This window comes from Gossypium arboreum, chromosome 3, assembly GCF_025698485.1.
Source record: "Gossypium arboreum isolate Shixiya-1 chromosome 3, ASM2569848v2, whole genome shotgun sequence".
Classification (NCBI taxonomy): domain Eukaryota; kingdom Viridiplantae; phylum Streptophyta; class Magnoliopsida; order Malvales; family Malvaceae; genus Gossypium; species Gossypium arboreum.
Genome location: NC_069072.1, coordinates 135601322 through 135620592, shown reverse-complemented (window position 1 = coordinate 135620592; position 19271 = coordinate 135601322). Strand labels below are relative to the sequence as shown.

Genomic DNA, 19271 nt, shown 5'->3' with positions numbered 1-19271 from the left:
TTCCTCGTTCACCCTAGCTAACCGAATATCTTTTTGAAAAGTAGTTAAAATACACGGATTTTTAAGTAAAAGGCAAGCTCATTCTCAAAAGTTCGAGATGTTGTGTCCTAACTCACTGGATATGACATTTTGTTGCTTCGAGACGAGAAGGTCTTTAACGTTCAAATGTTTTTTACAAAAAGAATGATCGTATTTCAAAGTATTTTAAGTTTTCAATTTTCGACACTAAGACACTAATTAACCAACTAGGTATCAATTTTTGGGCATATCGAGGGTGCTAATCTTTCCTCGTGCGTAATTGACTCCCAAACTCATTTTCTGATTTTCGTAGACCAAAAATTATCATTTTAGTAAGTCTTAACTTTTATTAAAATGATTAATTTGAGGTGACCCGATCACACCTCATCAAAAAGGATTGGTGGTAACTCCTCTATTTGTTTTCATTTTCAAAATCTAAGTCGATTCTCCCGTTTTCAAAAAAATGGTTACGACACTCAGCATTCAGTTTGCTTTCCGTGCGCAGGTTAAATTCAATTGTGTGCACTCATTGTTATCAACATCTAGCAGAAAATCTTGCACTCATTGAGTTGGTGAAATTCTTGCTATTTTGGTTGGCATGTACCTATAGGTTTTTATGTTATATTAAGTTTAGTTAGAGAATTATTTCATACTTTGACACATCTTATAAATAGACAAGTTAATTAATGACTTTGAATTATCTTACTATAAATAAGGAATCGCTCGAAAATTAATTAATGACTTTAAATTATTATTTTATTAAATAATTGAATTTTGAGGTGAAATTTTATTAATACATCATCGTGGTTTCATAAGGATAAGTTAATTAAATTAATTTGTTCATAGATTTTAATCGGTAAAGTTGTCATGAGTTTAATGAAATTAGAATTGGGCTGAGAAAATAATTTAGTTAGTTTAGTTAATTAAAAGAATAAATAATATTTTGTGCATAAAAAAAATTTATTGGACTAAAAATTATATGAGTTGGTTTAAAGACAAAACAACACATATAATTGACTTGATAAATGAAAAGGCCCAAATAGACCTGATATAGGAAGGAAGGGATGCAAACCAGTATGGACCCATTGAACTGGATTTTTATTATTTTTTAATCTTGATGATTTATTTAAACGAACCAAACAGACCAATCGAAACTATTAGACCAACAAATCGATAACTTGATCGGTTCGAATTTTGAAAACTTTGGATAAAGAACATAAGTGTTCAAATCCTCTCAAATATTGGATTACATCTTCAACCTTATGTGGAACATTTAACACTTCCATGGGAGAAAATGCAATCAATGTTCCAAACCCTAATTCGATTTTGATGTCAATAACATCTCTTTACGACTCTTCAAGTAAGCAACTATCTTATCAGTATCAGGCAAGTTGTCTTTGATTATAGGGACTGATTTGAAATTTTGAATCCACGAGCTCACTTGAGGGAATTTGTGTGGCTCAAAGACTTTAAGCCCTGCTGCGTCTTCGAAAACCCCGAGCCAGTGAGCAACCATGCAAAATGCAATGTCCACCATGTTTATCTCGTCTCCGCCGAAGAATTTTTTTCCTCCGATCAGTGCATGTTCTTCCATGGCTTCCAGCATTTCCAACCACTCCTTCACTACTGCCTGTTGTTCTTCACCTTCGGTTCGATAAAGCTTTGCGATTATAGGATTCTGTTTTAAACAGAGATTCTAGTATCAGCCATCAAAATTTATGTACAATACAAAATTTCAAACTACAAAGAGCTAGAATCTTAATTTCAAATAGGTTAAAATATGTTACAAGTCCTTGTATTCTCTGTATGTTTGCAATTTAGTCTTCCTATTTTTTATTTCAAGAAATTTAATCCCACTACTGTTAAAGTTAAAAAGGGTTAAATCACTTTATGGGTCTGGAACTTAGCAACTACTCCCACATTGGGGCTTGAACTTTTTGGGTTCAAATTAGTCCTTGAATTTAGCGATTGTTCTCACGGTATGGCCTAAACTATTTTTTGTTCAAGTTAATCCCTAAACTTAACTATTATTCTCACATTGAGGTCTGAATTTTTTTTGGTCCAAGTTAGACATTGTTTGATAAACCACTAAAAAATTTTAATCAATTAAAAATTAACATTTTCAATGATTAATATTTTACACACGTTTAATAATCCAATAGAATTTTTCAATAAAAAGTGTGAAAATGATGAGTAAATAAAATTAATTATCACTTAATGGAGAATATTTTCAATTAACTTAATTTTATTTTATTTATTTTAATATTATGTTATCCTATAAAAACTTAATGTTTAAAAATATAAAAGACAAAAATATCTATATAATCTTATAAGTTACTTAGCAAATTAAATATTTTTTAGCAAATTAAATATTTTTTTAGTAATTTCCTAAATTGGGATATGATTGGTGGGTGACACCGACTCAGTAAAAAGCTTAATAAATAACTAGAAATTATATCACACACGTATGCATGTGAAAACTACAAATTTCGAACGCAAATGTATGTTTAAAAATAACGTACAATAAATATTGAAACATATGATTTGAAACTAATTAAAAACAACATATGAAATATATATGGTGTTAAAATGAAAAAAATAAACTAAAGTTGTTTATCGTTTTTTTGTCCTCAATCTTGAGTCAGTGTCGAGTTAACTTGTGATATCAACTCAGTTAAAAGCTTTATTAATATTAACTATATATACAACTGGCGGGAGTAATAAAGCGTGCATAATAAAATAAAAATGTATAAAAATATCAAAATAAAACTTTAGTTGAATGGTAAATTAAAAACTTTAATGATACAATTGGCATGGGTTTAATTCCTACCATTTTTTAAAGTGACAAGACTAAAATAACCTTGAATAATATTACTTATTTTAATTACGAAAAGGCCTTCTCGTAATTCCCTAGCCAAGTTGGTGCCCGGTTGACTTGTGACACCAACTTAGTCAATGCTTTATTAATATTGGAAATCCTATCACATGCGTATGCGTGTGGAAACCACAAATTTAGTACACAAATGTGTGTTTAAAAATAACATACAATAAATAATAAAATGTATAGATTGACACTAATTAATAATAGTAACACTTAAAATATGTAAGATATTAAAATGAAAAAAATAGATTAAAATTGTTTATGATGGTGTTGACATCAATCTTGAGTCGGTGTCGAATTAAGTTGAGACACCAGTTCAGATCAAATATACATATATATATATATATATATAATTGATTGGGGTAAAAAATGTGCATAATACAAATTGAAATGTTCAAAAATATTAAAATAATACTATAATTGAGTGATAAATTAAAAGTTTTTCTAACTCAATTGACCGTTTTCAATTCCCATAATATGTATTTTTATTAATTTTTTAAATAGAAAAATTAAATTACCCTCAAATATATAAATTATTTTAATTATAAAAATTAGTTTCGTATTTTTCTAATTTAGTTGGTACAACGCTTATCAAGTCAATAGAACACTTCAAAAATAATATTGACTATTTATTCAAAAAATTGACTATTGATATAGATAAATAAATATAAATAAAAATTAATAAATGGGAAAATCACCATTGCATCAATAAATAAATAAAAAGGTTTAATTCCAAAATTAGTATCTAAACTATGTCAATTTTCTCATTTTACTACCTAAATTTTTGGTAAAAATTATGCTTACACTATTGAATTAGTTATATTTTATCTAAAAAGTGTACGATGCCAATAAAATTAACCGTTTAAATATCATTTTTGCAAAAAAAAAAAAAAAAAAAACTCTTAGACACCTAAGTGGTAAATACGATATAGTTTGAGGGTTAATTTTGCATTTAAGCCAAAAAAAGAAAAGAAGAGGATTTTACCTTGTCATCGGCAAATTTAATCCAAAACAGAGCAACGGCTCTGTCATATTAACCTCCGTTACCTCCCTAACAACAATCCTATGTGGCAATCCGGATGGGTTCTAAATGCCGACTTGGATGTCTAACTGGGACGAGAATAGGTTTTTAATTAATTACACCTTGAATTGGAAAAGAAAAACTGTTCGTCTCTTTTTTCTTTTAGTTTTATTTTCCATTTTGACCGAAAAACTATTCTTATCCCAGTTAGATATCCAAATTGGCATTTAGAACCCATTCGGATTGCCACATAGGATTGTTGTTAGGGAAGTAACTGAGCTTAACGGCAGAGTAACTACTATGTAACAAAACAATAACATAAGTGACTAAAACGTAACATTTTAAACATAATCAACCAAAATGTAATCTGGGACAAACGAAAATAACTATTTTTATAGTTTATCCATATTTGTTTTGCCATTTGTAAAGATGATTTGTGATTATTCTTTTCAATAATACCATTTTAAAATTTTAACTCAAATCTCTTCTCAAAAGTACAATATAACTTATGATTAGATAAGATAAATTTTAAATACAAAATGATAAATATGTATATATAAACATTGTTGTATATCATGATTAGTGAATATAATATATTATATCTTTTAGGTATTTAAAATTATCTAATTTAAATATAACCTAAACTCTATCTAGTATGTTCGATGTTTTACGTAAGCAAACATGTCATCATGTTTGATTCCAAGAACTTGCTAGAAATTTTTGAGTCATTGTGAATATATTTATACACTAATAGTAATTATATCTTATGCGTATGAAAATCATAAATTTAAAATACATATGTGGGAGACTTTAGATGGTCTGCTTCTTTATCACAAGCGAGAACTTGATAAAATAACGATATTCACTGATAGTCTAAACACGGGTAATTGATAATATCAAAGTCTTCAAATTTTAAAGCATATTGAATAATGGAGGTTAAGACATGTTCCTAAGGAAGAGAATAAATATGCACATTTCCTAGCTAAAATAGCTTTAGACAAGAATGAATGTGTTCAGGTTTTCGATGAAGCTCTTGGGGAGCTCATACTAATTTAAAATGTTTGATTTGGTAATTTGATTTCGTTTTCATAACTAATTGAATTGATAGTATTTAGTCATTCTCGTGACTTATTCTTAACTAAGGTCGTTTATTTTGAAGTGATCATATTTTTACAATAGTTATTTTTTTTTGTGATAAAAAAATTACATCAAATTTCCTTGAAGAAAAGCTTGGCTACTTTGATCACGTTGCAACATCGCTAAGACTGCATCAGGAGGGTTCTCGTAAATCTGTAAACTTATCTTCCATTCTAGACTCATCTTTGCCAAGCAATCGGCCACTGAATTAGCTTCTCTAGGAACATACCTTATCCACCACTGCCCTTCAGATTCTAAAATTCGTTTAACTCTCCTAAGCATTGTAACTCCTGAGTCGTCACCCCACGCTCTTGTAGGGCTTTGACCACCTCCGGATTATCAATTTGAACTATTCTTTATTTTATGTCTAACTATTGTAAAACATATGTAATAAATAAGTATTTTCCTTGTGTTCTTACACTAATAACCAAAAGAGACATTATTATTTTATCCGACATCACTTAGATAAGGGTTTTGAACTTTGTTTAACTATTATTTAACACTTCCATGGGAGAAAATACAATCAATGTTCCAAACCCTAATTTGATTTTGATGTCAACAACATCTCCCTACGACGGTTCAACAAAGCTAACATCTTATCAGTATCAGACAAGTTGTCTTTGATTACAGGGACTGATTTGAAATTTTGGATCCACGAGCTCACTCGAGGGAACTTGTGTGGCTCAAAGATTTTAAGCCCTGCAAAGTCTTCGATAAGCCCGAGCCAGTGAGCAACCATGCAAAATGCAATGTCCACCATGTTTATCTCGTCTCCGCCAAAGAATTTTTTCCCTCCGATCAGCGCATGTTCTTCCATTGCTTCCAGCATTTCCAACCACTCCTTCACTATCGCTTGTTGTTCTTCACCTTCGGTTCGATAAAGCTTTGAGAGTAAAGGACTCTATTTTAAGCAGAGATTCTAGTATCAGCCATCAAAAGTTATTTACCATAAAAAAATCCAAACTAAAAAGTGCTAAAATCTTAATATCAACTAGGTTAAAATATGTTATAAGTCCTTGTATGCTTTGTATGTTTGCAATGTAGTCCTATTTTTTATTTCAATAAATTTAATCCCACTACCGTTAAAGTTAAAAAAGGGTTAAATCACTTTACGGGGCTAAAACTTAGTAACTACTCCCACATTGGCACCTAAACTCTTTTTTTGTTCAAATTAGTTCTTGAACTTGGTGACTGTTCTCACGATATGGCCTGAATTATTTTTATTTAAGTTAATCCCTGAACTTGACAATTATTCCAACATTAAAGCTTGGATTTTTTTTGTCCAAGTTAAACATTGTTTGATAATATTTTCAATGATTAATATTTTACACAAGTTTGATACTCCAATAGAATTTTCTATAAAAAAGTGTGGAAAATGATGAGTAAAGAAAACCTAATTATAACTTCATGGAAAATATTTTCAATGAACTCAATTTTATTTTATTTATTTTAATATTTTGTTATCCTATAAAAACTTAATGTTTAAAAAACTTGATTTTGGTTTAGAATAAAGTAAAATGTTTAAAATTAATTATAACATGTAAACTATAATTTTATATAATTCAAAATCTATATTTATCAAAAAATATAATTTTATTCCATAATTAATTTTAATTAATGTATCAAACAAATTTTATAACTTAAATTCCGCACTTCAATTTTCAATAATAACCCTTATTTTTCAACACTTAATTTTCCAATTTATCAAACAACACCTTAATCCTTAATATTTTCTTAAAACCCTAATGCTCAAGCCTAGTTCAAGCACTAACATGAGAACAATTACCAAATTTAAGGATTAACTTGAACAAAAAAAAGTCCATACCCCAATGTAGGAACAATTACCTAGTTCAAGCCTTAACATGTGAACAATTGCCAAGTTTATAAATTAATTTGGACAAAAAAAAAAGTTGAAACCCCAATGTGAGAATTATTGTCAAGTTCATGCCTCAAATTATGATTTAACCCATTTAAAAATGTAAATATAACCGTAAACACAATTAACTCTTTATGTTAAACTCGAGTTCATAACTCTATTTTTTTGTTATATGACTATTAAATGAGTAACTTTTTTATTTAAAATATCGCACCAACAAATTTAACAAAAAAATTAACTGTGTTAACAATTAAATATAAATTTTGATATATAAAAAGTAGAGAAATTAAATTCTTGGAAATAAAAGTAGATGACTAAATTCTAAATATATGAAGAATATGGGACTTAAGAGTGTATTTTAACTTTTCAACTATCATTAACTATTTATTACTAGATTATAATAAAATTGTCTATCATTTTGTTGTCCTCGATCTTGAGTCAATGTCGAGTTAACTTGTGACATCAACTCAATTAAGGGTATTATTATTATTAATTATATATAACTGGTGGAGATAATAAATCGTGCATAATAAAATAAAATGTATAAAAATATTAAAATAAAACTTTAGTTGAATGGTAATTTAAAACTTTAAGAATGCAATTGGCATGGGTTTGATACCTACCATGTTGATTTTTTTAATGAAAATATTAAAATACCCTCGAATAATATTACTTATTTTAATTACATTAAAGCCTTCCCGTAATTTTCTAACCGAGTTGGTGCTCAGTTGACTTGTGACACCAACTTAATCAGTGCTTTATTAATACTAGAAATCCTATCACACACTTATGCATGTGGAAACAACAAATTTAGAATACAGATGTGTATTTAAAATAACATACAATATATAATAAAATGTATAAGTTGATACAAATATTAATAATAACACGTAAAATATGTAAGATATTAAAATTTAAAAAATAGATTAAAATTGTTTATCATGATATTGTAATCAATCTTGAGTCATGTCGAGTTAAGTTAAAACACCCGTTCGATCAAATACATTAATATATGTACTAGAAATCCTCTCTATATATAATTGGTTGGGGTAATAAAGCATGCATAATAAAAATTAAAATATATAAAAATATTAAAATAGTACTTTAATCGAGTGATAAATTAAAAGTTTTTCTAACCTAGTTGACTCATTTTCAATTCCCCCATATGCATTTTTTATTAATTTTTAAAATAGAAAGACTAAATTACCCTCAAATAAAATAAATTATTTTAATTATAAAAAAACATCTCCGTAATTTTTCTAATTTAATTGGTGCCACCTAGACCTGTTCATGGGTTAGGCTATTCGCTCAAGCTCGAAGTCCCACTTGAAATTTGAGAGGGTTCGGACAAAAATATTAGGTTCGAAAAAAATTAAACCGGTTTAAAATATGAGTTGGGCTCGAGCTTGAACATTCAAAGACCCGATCCGAACCCGTTTTAAGTTTATAATACTTTATATTATGTTATTTTTATATATTATATAATTTAGAACACTTTAAAAAATAAACCTATACTAAATATATAATACTATTCTAATGTAAACATTAAAATAATATTAAAATCACTATATAAAAAATTTCAATAAATAAAAATATAAAAAAATTATTAATATTAAAATAAAATAAAATAAATATAATTTTTAAAAAAATTAAAATTAATATGGGTGAGCCTAAAATTGGTTTAGATTAGTTTATTGCAAACATAGGTGAGTTTGGGCAAAATTTTAAGCTCATATTTTGATTTAGACAAGCATAATATATGTTAATATCACGTTTATACTAAATTCGAACCCGACCTAACCCAAGAGCACATCTAGTGCCACCCTTATCAACTCAATACAACACTTAATAAATAATATTCACTATTGATATAAATAAATAAATATAAATATAAAAATCAATAAATGGGAAATTCTTCATATGCATCAAATAAATAGAAAAAGGTTTAACTGCAAAATTAGTGTCTAAACTATGTCAATTTTCTCAATTTAAGTACATAAATTTTTTGGTCAGAAATATGCTTAAACTATTATTTTCGTTACATTTTATCTAAAAAGTGTACGATGCCAATAAAACATGGTGCTATATTGTTTTGGTAAAATAGGATAAAATTAACCGTTTAAATATCATTTTTATCAAAAAAAAACTATTAGGCACCTAAGTGATAAATACGATATAGTTTGAGGGTTAACTTTGTATTTAAGCCAAAAAAAGAAGTAGAGGATTTTACCTTGTCATCGGCAAATTTGATCCAAAACAGAGCAACGGCTCTGTCATAGGGATCAGCAGGCAGCAAGGGATTTTGCGGCCAAATCTCATCGATATATCGAAGGATGACGGTGGATTCACAGATCGGTTTGCCGTCGTGAAGGAGTACTGGGATCTTCTTATGAACTGGATTATATTGAAGAAGCAAAGGACTCTTGTTGGAGAGATCTTCTTCGATGTATTCGTAAGGTATGCCTTTGAGTTTCAGAGCCCAAATTACTCTGTAAACGTACGGACTAAGCCAAGTTCCGAACAGTTTCACGACCGCTATGGTTGGGAGATTAGTCGATTTTCTGGTAGATTCTGAGAGCGGAGAGTATAACTTTATAGTAGGATTAGTAGTCAAAGCTTTGAGTACGGTAAAGATGAAGTGTTAATAAAAGGAATTAAGGAGAGTACATAAAAATATTTGTATATAATAATATAAGGTAATGTCATGCATGATGCAACTTTATTACTTGGTTTTTGTAATTTGAATAAATATTTTGAGAATCGGATTAGTATTCGTATCAGTCAGGTTATTAACTCATTGATCTACAAATTCGATTAGTTCGATAAAAGAAATAATAATAACTTCATTAAAATATTTACAAAATTCAGTTCAACCGTAAATTTAACTAATTTTTTAACTAATTTAATCGATTTAATACTTTTCTTCAAATAGATATCTTAACTTATTTCCAATCCAATCAATCAATTCGATTATTAGTTTTATTCAATAAGTTAATCGATTGTGACAACATTAAAATATATCTACATATTTTATGTTGCGTTTTGAATTTTGTATATTTACCGCCTAATTTCAAATAGAAATATATATATGAATTATTATATATGTCTTTTCTTGTATAGTTAATGTATCATATATATTTAATTTACAATTTATGAACATTGTTTATGGAAGAAGGTATCATTTCTCCCGTTTATGGTTATTTTTTCTAACAACATCATTTTTAAAATTTTAACCCGAATATTCTTCCTAAAAATACAATATAACCTACTATTACACTTAAAATTATTAAAACGATATATATAAAAATATATTATTGTAATCATGATTACGTAAATATAATATATTATTTTTTATGGTATTTAAAATTATCTAATTTAAATAGAACCTAATCTCTATCTAGTATGTTTAAAATAGTTTATCTTTGATGTTTTACCTAAGCAAACATTTGTGATCATGTGGAAGCATTTCTTTGATTCCAACAACTTATTAATATTTATTTATGAAAAAAAATTTTAAAATTTGTTTTACTCAACGGTGGTGTCAGTCTCCGGCCATCAATCCTTTCTTTCTTATTCTCATTCATTACACATGACTTCTCTCTTTTCAGTTTGCAGATCTATTTTAGATGTATCTTTATTGTTTTCACAAGTTGTGATGGACAGATGACGGTGTCTGTCATTTGCTAAAAATTCATCGGCCACCAGTGCCTCTTCGTCAACTTATTACTATGTTTAGGAGTATTTCATAATAATAAATGATTTCACGAGTTGATTTGGCCCATGTTGTCACGAGTTTTATAAGTCTTCAGTTTTAGAATTTTTTTTCTACTCTTGTAACACGTTTTTTAGTCTTGCTTATGCATATAATCTTAGTTTTACAAGTGATTTTAGGGATAATTTTGTTGTCGTCCTCTCTAGTTTGGTGAATGCTCGATTCTTTTGTCAATTTTTTCTCGCTGCTTTGGACCATCCGGGGTTGATTTTCTTATCGTATTAAGTGCTTGCAACCACTCCAAATATGTCGTGCTTGAATTGTGACAAAACCAATTGCCAACATGTTATAATGTTCTATTGATGATGATGCTAAAGTCTTTGTTGTGTTGATAGAAATTGTCTTTCAGTATCTTTAAAATTTTTATATTTTCATTTTTCAAAAATCATATTTAAAATTTCAACCAATCACATTTCTTTAATTTTTTTTCATTTTCTAAAAACAAATATGAAAATGAAAATGTTCTTTATTTCTTGAAACAAGAAGGAACCTAATCCTTTTAGGATTTGATGCTACCTCTTCGAATAACATCCTTTCAAAAACTAAAGCAATTTAATTTCTTATTTTTTTTGCCGATTGAGTCTTACCTCGATTGGCATTGGTATTTTTACCAGTATAAGAGGACATAAATTTAAATGCGCTGAAGCGTATTATCCTCTTATTTAAGGGTTAAGAAAAGACTATGAATAATTTTAAGTATTGTATCAAAAAGAACAGATAATACACAAGCTTACTATTATTCAATGGGCTCTTTTGGTTTTGAATTCTCCTTGGAATCATTAATGAGTTGCTGGTGACATTTCCCTTTGACACCTTAAGTAAGCAAGCATGGCATCAAGGTCAGGGAGATCTTCTTTGATGACAGGAACTTGCTTGAAATTTTTGAGCCATACATGCAAACGATGGAGCTTATGAGCTTCAAGCAGTTTCTCCCCTTCCAACCAATGACCAAGTCCCAACACTATATCCAACATGTTAATGTTGTCCCCTCCAAAGAATTTCTGGTCTCCCAGTGCTTTTTCTTCTATAATTTTCAGCATCTCCAAGCTATCTTGTTCTGCTTTGTGTTGCCCTTCACCAACCATCCACATTGATGGACCCTGTAAAGATCCCCAAGGAAAGGGAAAACATTTTCCAAGTTAGAAAAAAGGCTTCGCCTTGCTAATTCAATGTGAAAAAAGAAAACCCTTTTGGAAAAAAAATGACTTATAAATCAATTCATCAATAATTTAAAATTTTGAATTAGATAAATTTTAGGCCCGTTTAATAGATTTGGGGCTAGCTTAAAATTTTACCTAAACCTAATTCGGATAAAAAAAACTAAAATTTAAGTCCGACCGGCCCATATTAATTTTGTTATGTTATTGAAACCGAACCATTGCGGAACGACGTAACTGCATCTATTCCTAATGAAAAATTTACAAAAACAATTAAAAAAAAAATACGTACCTTATCTTCAGCATACTTTATCCAAAACCGAAGCATGGCTCTCTCATAAGGATCAGTTGGCAGCAAAGGATTATGCGGCCATATCTCTTCAATGTATTCAATAATAACAATTGACTCGCAAATGGGTTTCCCACCATGAATGAAAACTGGTACCTTCTTGTGAATTGGATTATATTGAAGAAGCAAAGCACTCTTGTTGCAGAGATCTTCTTCTATATAGTCGAAGGCTATGCCTTTCAATTTCAATGCCCATTTGACTCTGTAAGTGTAAGGGCTTACCCATGTGCCAACCAGCTTTACTTCACCCATGTTTGAGGTTCGAACACTGAGATCTATGCAGTTTTTTTTTTTTTTAAAGCTTGGACCAATAACTTGAAAGGGGAAAGAATATAATTGAAAATTGGGTTCATTGATAGCTCCTGTCGAATAAAGTCAACAATAAATTCAAACTTGGTGGCTGAACCAATCTTTGATGGATAGATTTATTGGGTGGATGTAGGGATTTTGAAATAAAAATAAAGAGTAAACTATTAAAATAATTATTTTTATTTATTTTATATTATATTTTAGTTATTTATGTTTAAAATATTATGTTTTAGTCAGTTGTGTTATCGTATTGTAACATTTTGTCATTGAACCGTTAATTGTCGTTAATGGTGTAACGGTAAACTGACGTGGCACCTTAAATCATTATTTCAAACAAAAATTTTAAGTTAATTTATACAATCAATCTTCATATTTTTTTATTTTGAGCAATTTTTTCTTTTATTTTTTTAAGTTTCCTTTTTACTCACCCAATAAATCTTAAAGAGCTTACTTTCTATTAGGAGTCCGATTCAGTTTGATTTTAAATTTAATTGAAATCTAATATGATTATTGAATATTAAAATGTTTCTTTTTAAGTTTTAGTAATACATAAAAGATAAATATAATAAAATATTTAGAATTTAGAATAATTATGGGTAAATTATCCTGTTAAGCATTCTAAAATTAAGTCGTTCTTATTTTACTCACCTAATTTTTTTAGTCACCAAATTGGTCAAATTAGTCACTCCATTGTTAAATTTAATGGAATGGTTTTCCCTTTTTTTATTTCTTTTTATTTAATTTTTCTTTCTTTCTTTCTTATTTTTTTTTTCATCTTCTCCCTCCTAACTTAAAAACCCTAGCCATCGTTTCTCTTAAAAATGTTGCCACTTCCTTCGTTCAACCATCGTTGATGAGCGTTGTCATGTAAATGAATGATGACGAGGAACGCTTCTTTCTCCTTATTTTCCTTCTCCTTTCTTCTCCTTACCCATAGCCATCACTTCTCGCTGTCGCTACTGTAATTGTCCAAAGTCAACATGTTGAGTCAAAACCACCAAAGTAAAGTCCAAAGCATCTACTTCAAATCTATAGGATCAGATCTCTAAAAAACCCTAAAAACTTGTGAGGTTACTTCCAAAACTTTAGAATTTTTGTGCTTTGATCTCCTAATTCTGCCATTAACATGACTTGATTTTTAAATGTCCTTTTACTTTGAGCTTGCTGGCAATGGTTCGACAGAAGCAGCGACAACATCTTTAAGGGTGGTGATGGCTAGGGTTCCTTGGTTAAAAGGAAGAAAATAAAAAAGAGAGAGAAGAGAGAGAATAATGGAAAAAAATAGAAAAATTTAAAAAAATAAAATAAAAACTTAATTCAACAGTTGAGCCACCAATTTGATCAATTTCTTTAACAAAAGTAATCAAATTAACCAAAAATATTTGGAGTGATCAAAATAAGAATAATCTAATTTTAGATTGATTAGTGAGGTAGTTTACCCTATAATTAGGGATACATTAACGATAAATTTTAATGTATTTAATTTATTGAATGCTAATGATGTTTTTTCAATATATAGAGGCGAAGCCAAATACACTGCAAAAACCCTCGTCAAAAAATATGGCGATGCTTTTTTTTAAGAAATGCCTCTAATGTTTAGAAGGTTTTTTTTTTCCCCATTAAAATAGTAGCATTCTCAAGTCGGGATGGAAATGGTGAGCAAGGCGGGGGCGAATATTGCTAAATCCACCATCGGCCCACAGTTGGAATGTTTTGCTCCACTATGAATGTATAATATTGAAAATCACTACTACCTCCATGAATGTCGAACACATCCATCCCCACCCCCCTCGTTTCACTTTAATTTAATTTTTAGTATTTATTTTTACTATTTTCAATCTTTTTAAAATAAAAAATGCAAACATAATTCTTCAAAAAATATTTAAATATAAAATATATAGTGTTTTTTCTATATTACATTAATACTTTTTTACCCTTGTAATAGTTTATAAATACCTCATTCCTTTTATCGAGCATAATGACGCGAATCGAGCTTTAACGAGTTCTAATATGCAACGTCAAGCAATTCCGCTTTCTCATTTCGAGAAGTGCATTATTGGAACTGGGTTGGAACACCAAGTGGCTCTAGATTCAAGAGTTCCTGCTACAGAGGGAAAGATCATTTCTATCGATACTGACAATATTATTTTATCGGGCAATAGAGATGCTGTAGACATTCCATTAGTTATGTATCAACGTTCCAACAAAAATACTTATATGTATCAAAATGCTCAAATTTGGCGAGATAAATGCATTAAAAAAGTTAAATGATAATTTCATATAGTTGAGTGGATCGGGTGATACTCACTATCCAAAAGAAAAAATCTAACTCACCCCACGCCGTATCTACTTTTCAGACAAAAATCCACTCCATTTTAAACAAATCGGAGACTTTTGGATTCTATCTGTTGGAATTATTTGAAGTTTAAATAAATTTCCATAAATTCTTTGACTTCCCTTTTATCAATCTACATTAAATTTAATAGGGGTCAATATTAAAACATATTAATCTGATTGATAAAGCATAAACTTTAATTCATTAAAACATTAAAATAGCCAATACATAGAGGATATAAAATTAGAGCCAACATGCAGGGACCAAAACATAAAACAAAATAAACAAAGCCTCACTACACTAAAGTGGAGACTAATTTTGGATTTTGAAAATTCCATCCCAAAATCCTTATTCATTCTTCTTCTTCTTCTTCTTCTTTTTAATCACATATTTTATCTCCTGCAAGCTGCTGCAAAACCCTCTCTTCATCCATCTCACTTCACACTGTAACATATTTCAAAAACAAAAAAGGATAATATTAGCACTGATAGTATATTAGAGGGATTAAAACTGTAAATAAACCAATAAATAAAAGGTAAAAGGAAAGGGATGTAAGTTTAGTACTTTTTGCAGTTAGTGGAAGTGCTGATCTTGTAAGGGATGTTGACACTGCATTTGGCTGGGAGGGTCTCAGCCAAGTTGCCTTTAATTTTGACAGCCTTAGCGGCAGCTTGCAAGCACCCACACACGGTTTGGCGGTCAGGGGTGGTTCGAGCCATGTTGTTCAGGGACCGGATCCCGTCGCAGCAAGCCTTCGGCACGTTCCCTCCGTTCTGCAAGTATGATAAGCAACCGGCCACTTTGCTTGTCACATCGCCGCATGTTATGGCGGTTGTGGCAATGGGCTCAACCACCAACATGCACAACACTAGAGCACAAACTAGCTTAAGAGCAGCCATGGGGTTTTCGATAGAAGAGACAATGAAGCTTTTTTGGTCACTGGAGAAGTGTTTTGAAAGGTGATGAGTTTCAATAGCGAAAGGCTTGGGGGGTTTATATAGATGGAGAGTTGGAACGATAGAGCTTAATAGGTGAAATTGTGGTTTTGGTCCTTCTAATATGTTGAAATTTGGATTTAAGCCATTACCATTTTTTTTTATAACTAAGGTATCCTCTATATCTGTATTACAGTCCATAGAGTTTATTACTTTCGGGGTTCGTGCCTACCCCTCCTAACAATATTTTCTTCAAGTAGTGGTGAATCTTGGCATTAAGTTTGGGGGCCTAACTAGATTTTTTAAAAATTTCGAGGGTTTTAGTGAGAATTTTCAAAAAAGTTTTGTAAAGTCTAACTGAATTTTTTAAATATTTTCAAAGGTTTAATAATAATTTTAAAATGTTTTAGGGAGCCTAATTAAAATTTTCAAAAAATTATAAAAGTATAATTAAAATTTTCAAAAAATTTGAGGGGAAAAGGCCTTTGTCTCCAAGGTTTGAACCCAGTGTTCCCCTTATGAGTGCAATGCGCCTTATTATTGCACTCAATAATTTGATATAATTCAACTACTTTAATAATATAATTAGTTAATCCAAAAAATGAACATCATTAACTACTTTAACCAAAATACAAACATGAATTTTTTTTAAAAACACCAATTCCGACCACATTGACATAATTTAACCAAAATTGGTGTTTTTCAGAAAAATCTGCATTAACATTGGAATAATTAATATTAATGACATTATAAAAGCAAAATCATTAAATTATGCTAAACTATAGGGACTAAATCTTTGAAATGAAACATAGAAAAGGAACCAAATAATAATTTGACCAACTTAATTAAATAGGTGTTAGTTGGTAGTTGGGGTTTAATTGAAATTGAGTTATTGCATCAAACTTCTCTTATGGTTTCCATTCTCTGCATGCAGCTTTGATTACAGAGCTGACATATGATCTTCAATGTCCATTAATAGGATAGTAATGACAAATATCCTTGTTTTTTTCTTCTCCTCTTCTTATTTTTTAAAATACCCAAACAACCATACAAACCTTATATTGGAATGAGGTATGTAATTTCAGTTTAAATTCTAAGCTCGATTGGTATAAGTATTTTTATCAATACAAGTAAATTGGGTTCGAATATGCTGAAGCGCATTATCCTCCTATTTATAGGTTAGGAAGGGGCTATGAGTAGTTATAGGTATTGTGTCAAAAAGAATAGTTATGACTAGAATCTATAAAAATTGTTAAAAATAATTAAGGTAGCTAATATCGTATTGATGGGTATATGTGTAGTATTTTATATTTATTGATGTTTTTAAATATTTTTCATATACATGTGTATTTATATAATTTAAATTTTAGTTTTTTTATAAATTATATATACATTTAAATATTTTTCACATGTATATTTATCGATAATTTTAGTTCCTTAATAAATTATATATTATATATACATGCAAATATATCTTAATTGCATCTATATAAATATATTTATATGTAAATATAAGTTTTAAAACTATTAATTAAGTTCAATAATTTAATTTAATAATTTTAATTTTAAATGTAATTATAGAAAAATGAAAATGAGTAAGATTAAAATTTTAAAATGGGTTTAAAATATTAAAATTTTGCACTAACAACTACAAGCCAATATGTACAGGTACAAATTGAAACACACCAAATAGGATAGTAAAGGTAAATTTGTACTTTATCCCCCTTAAAAATGATAAAATTTGTACTATAGCAAAAATTACAATTTAATTTCTATCACCTAAAAAAATGTTCTAGTTTCACCCTTGACACCACAATGGGTCAAAACACACCGAAATGACAGAAATACATGAAATTTTGATCGAAACGAAACATAGAATATTTTATATCATTTTAAGATTGAAATAGTACGTATCAACTAATACGATTGATACTGATTATCATGGTTCAAACTCTAAACAAAGTATCAACGAACAGAAACAAAGTTAGAAATTTTTTTAAAAGGATCGGGTTTGAATTATAATTTTTTAAGAGTGTTAAATATAATTTAAATATTGTATATGCATGGTTTAATTTGCATGAAGATAGAGTTTATTTCTTCGATGCTTGGAAGGGGTCATAGATTTCAGAGCATAGAGATAAATATGGGGCACCAATTCACTTCCCAAGATGTGATGGTAGTTTTTGTTTATATTATGCATCATAACTCATCATACACAATTTTATTGGAATTTTTTTTATAAATGTCATGATTTTGTTTTTAAATCTGATTTGATTTAATTCTAAATTTAATCGAGATTTAAAATATAAAAAAAATATTCTTCCTGAAATAGCTTGGAGAAAGGGATATATTAAAGTGATAATTAAATTTAAGTGTAGTGGATATGCTAAAGGTCATCATCAATAATCTTAATTTGAAGAATAAAGGAGGAATGCAGACGCAGTTAGACTGTCAAATTTCAACATGTGTTTCGTGAAGTAAATAAAATGGTTGATTACATAACTAAATCTTGTTTTAAGAATAAATATAATCCCGAAATTATTAATTTTCCCAATGTTTGATGTTAGGCAACTTCTTTGAGAAAATAAAATGGAGGACTTCCATTTTATTACATGTGTATATTTACTATATAAATAATATAAAATGATAAAAATACGTTTAAAATAATGTAATTTATATTATAAAGCGATGGTGTTTTCGTCTTTTCTCAAAATAATACAAAATATATACCAAATATAGAATTATGAGTGTTCCTATTTTTGGACTCTTTCTTTTATGTAAAGTACAAAAGTCAACAAAATGGGAAAGGCAATGGGAAATGGGTAATGGCAGGCGTGTGGAGTGTGGACCCAAAACAGTGATGGGTGAACAAACCCCCGATTTCCCATAGACTGAGCATCGATGCCGACGCCGACGCTATTCATAGACGATGACACGTGTCGCAGTACTAAATTCTCCATTTATTTCGATATTTATTTAGATATTATAAGATGAAATTCTTTATCTTTCCATGGAATTTGGGTTGAGATTCAGCTTTTATCTAATCTCTTAACAAAATTTATAAAAATCTCTTTTTTTTAATTTTTATCCAATTTTATATATTTTATTTAGATAATTATTATTTTTACACTATTTTATAATATGAATATGTACTTACTTTTACACATTTTTAAGTATTTTACTCGAGAAATTATTTTATGAACCTTCCCGTCATACCATTTATAGTTCATTTCTAATTATTTAATGACATTTCAACAATTTTTTCATGTCATTTATATATAATTTTAATAATTTTTTTATCCAAAATCTCAAACCCAAAATCTTAAACCACAAGTCTAAAACATAAATTCGAACATTAAACCCTAAACCTTGAACCTTTAAATCTAAAACCCAAACTTTGAACCAAAATCCCAAAACCCAAAACCTCAAGATTTAAGGTTTAAGATTCACGGTTCAAGGTTCTAAGTTTTGGATTCATGGT

At 29.0% G+C, this 19271-nt stretch overlaps 4 protein-coding genes across 4 annotated transcripts; all 4 read right to left on the bottom strand.

Moving 5' to 3' along the window:
• Positions 1–1333: 1333 nt before the first annotated feature.
• Positions 1334–5339, bottom strand: LOC108475314 (probable glutathione S-transferase). Its single transcript, XM_053026339.1, has 3 exons — positions 5128–5339; positions 4155–4215; positions 1334–1696 (listed from the first exon to the last, which is right to left on the bottom strand). Exons 1-3 carry the CDS (start codon positions 5337–5339, stop codon positions 1334–1336), a joined length of 636 nt encoding a protein of 211 aa, XP_052882299.1.
• A 139-nt stretch (positions 5340–5478) lies between these two features.
• LOC128290615 (glutathione transferase GST 23-like) lies at positions 5479–9559 on the bottom strand (the record flags this gene model as incomplete). Its single annotated transcript, XM_053026338.1, has 2 exons — positions 5479–5958; positions 9164–9559. Coding segments are annotated over 2 exons (759 nt in total), but the record flags the coding sequence as incomplete, so codon positions are not given.
• A 1689-nt stretch (positions 9560–11248) lies between these two features.
• Positions 11249–12604, bottom strand: LOC108474893 (glutathione transferase GST 23-like). Its single transcript, XM_017776933.2, has 2 exons — positions 12155–12604; positions 11249–11805 (listed from the first exon to the last, which is right to left on the bottom strand). The coding sequence occupies exons 1-2, from the start codon at positions 12461–12463 to the stop codon at positions 11485–11487; spliced, it is 630 nt and encodes a 209-aa protein (XP_017632422.1). The 5' UTR covers positions 12464–12604; the 3' UTR covers positions 11249–11484.
• A 2427-nt stretch (positions 12605–15031) lies between these two features.
• Positions 15032–15856, bottom strand: LOC108475942 (non-specific lipid-transfer protein 1-like). The gene is made up of 2 exons (XM_017777946.2): positions 15420–15856; positions 15032–15299 (listed from the first exon to the last, which is right to left on the bottom strand). Exons 1-2 carry the CDS (start codon positions 15752–15754, stop codon positions 15290–15292), a joined length of 345 nt encoding a protein of 114 aa, XP_017633435.1. The 5' UTR covers positions 15755–15856; the 3' UTR covers positions 15032–15289.
• Positions 15857–19271: the final 3415 nt, after the last annotated feature.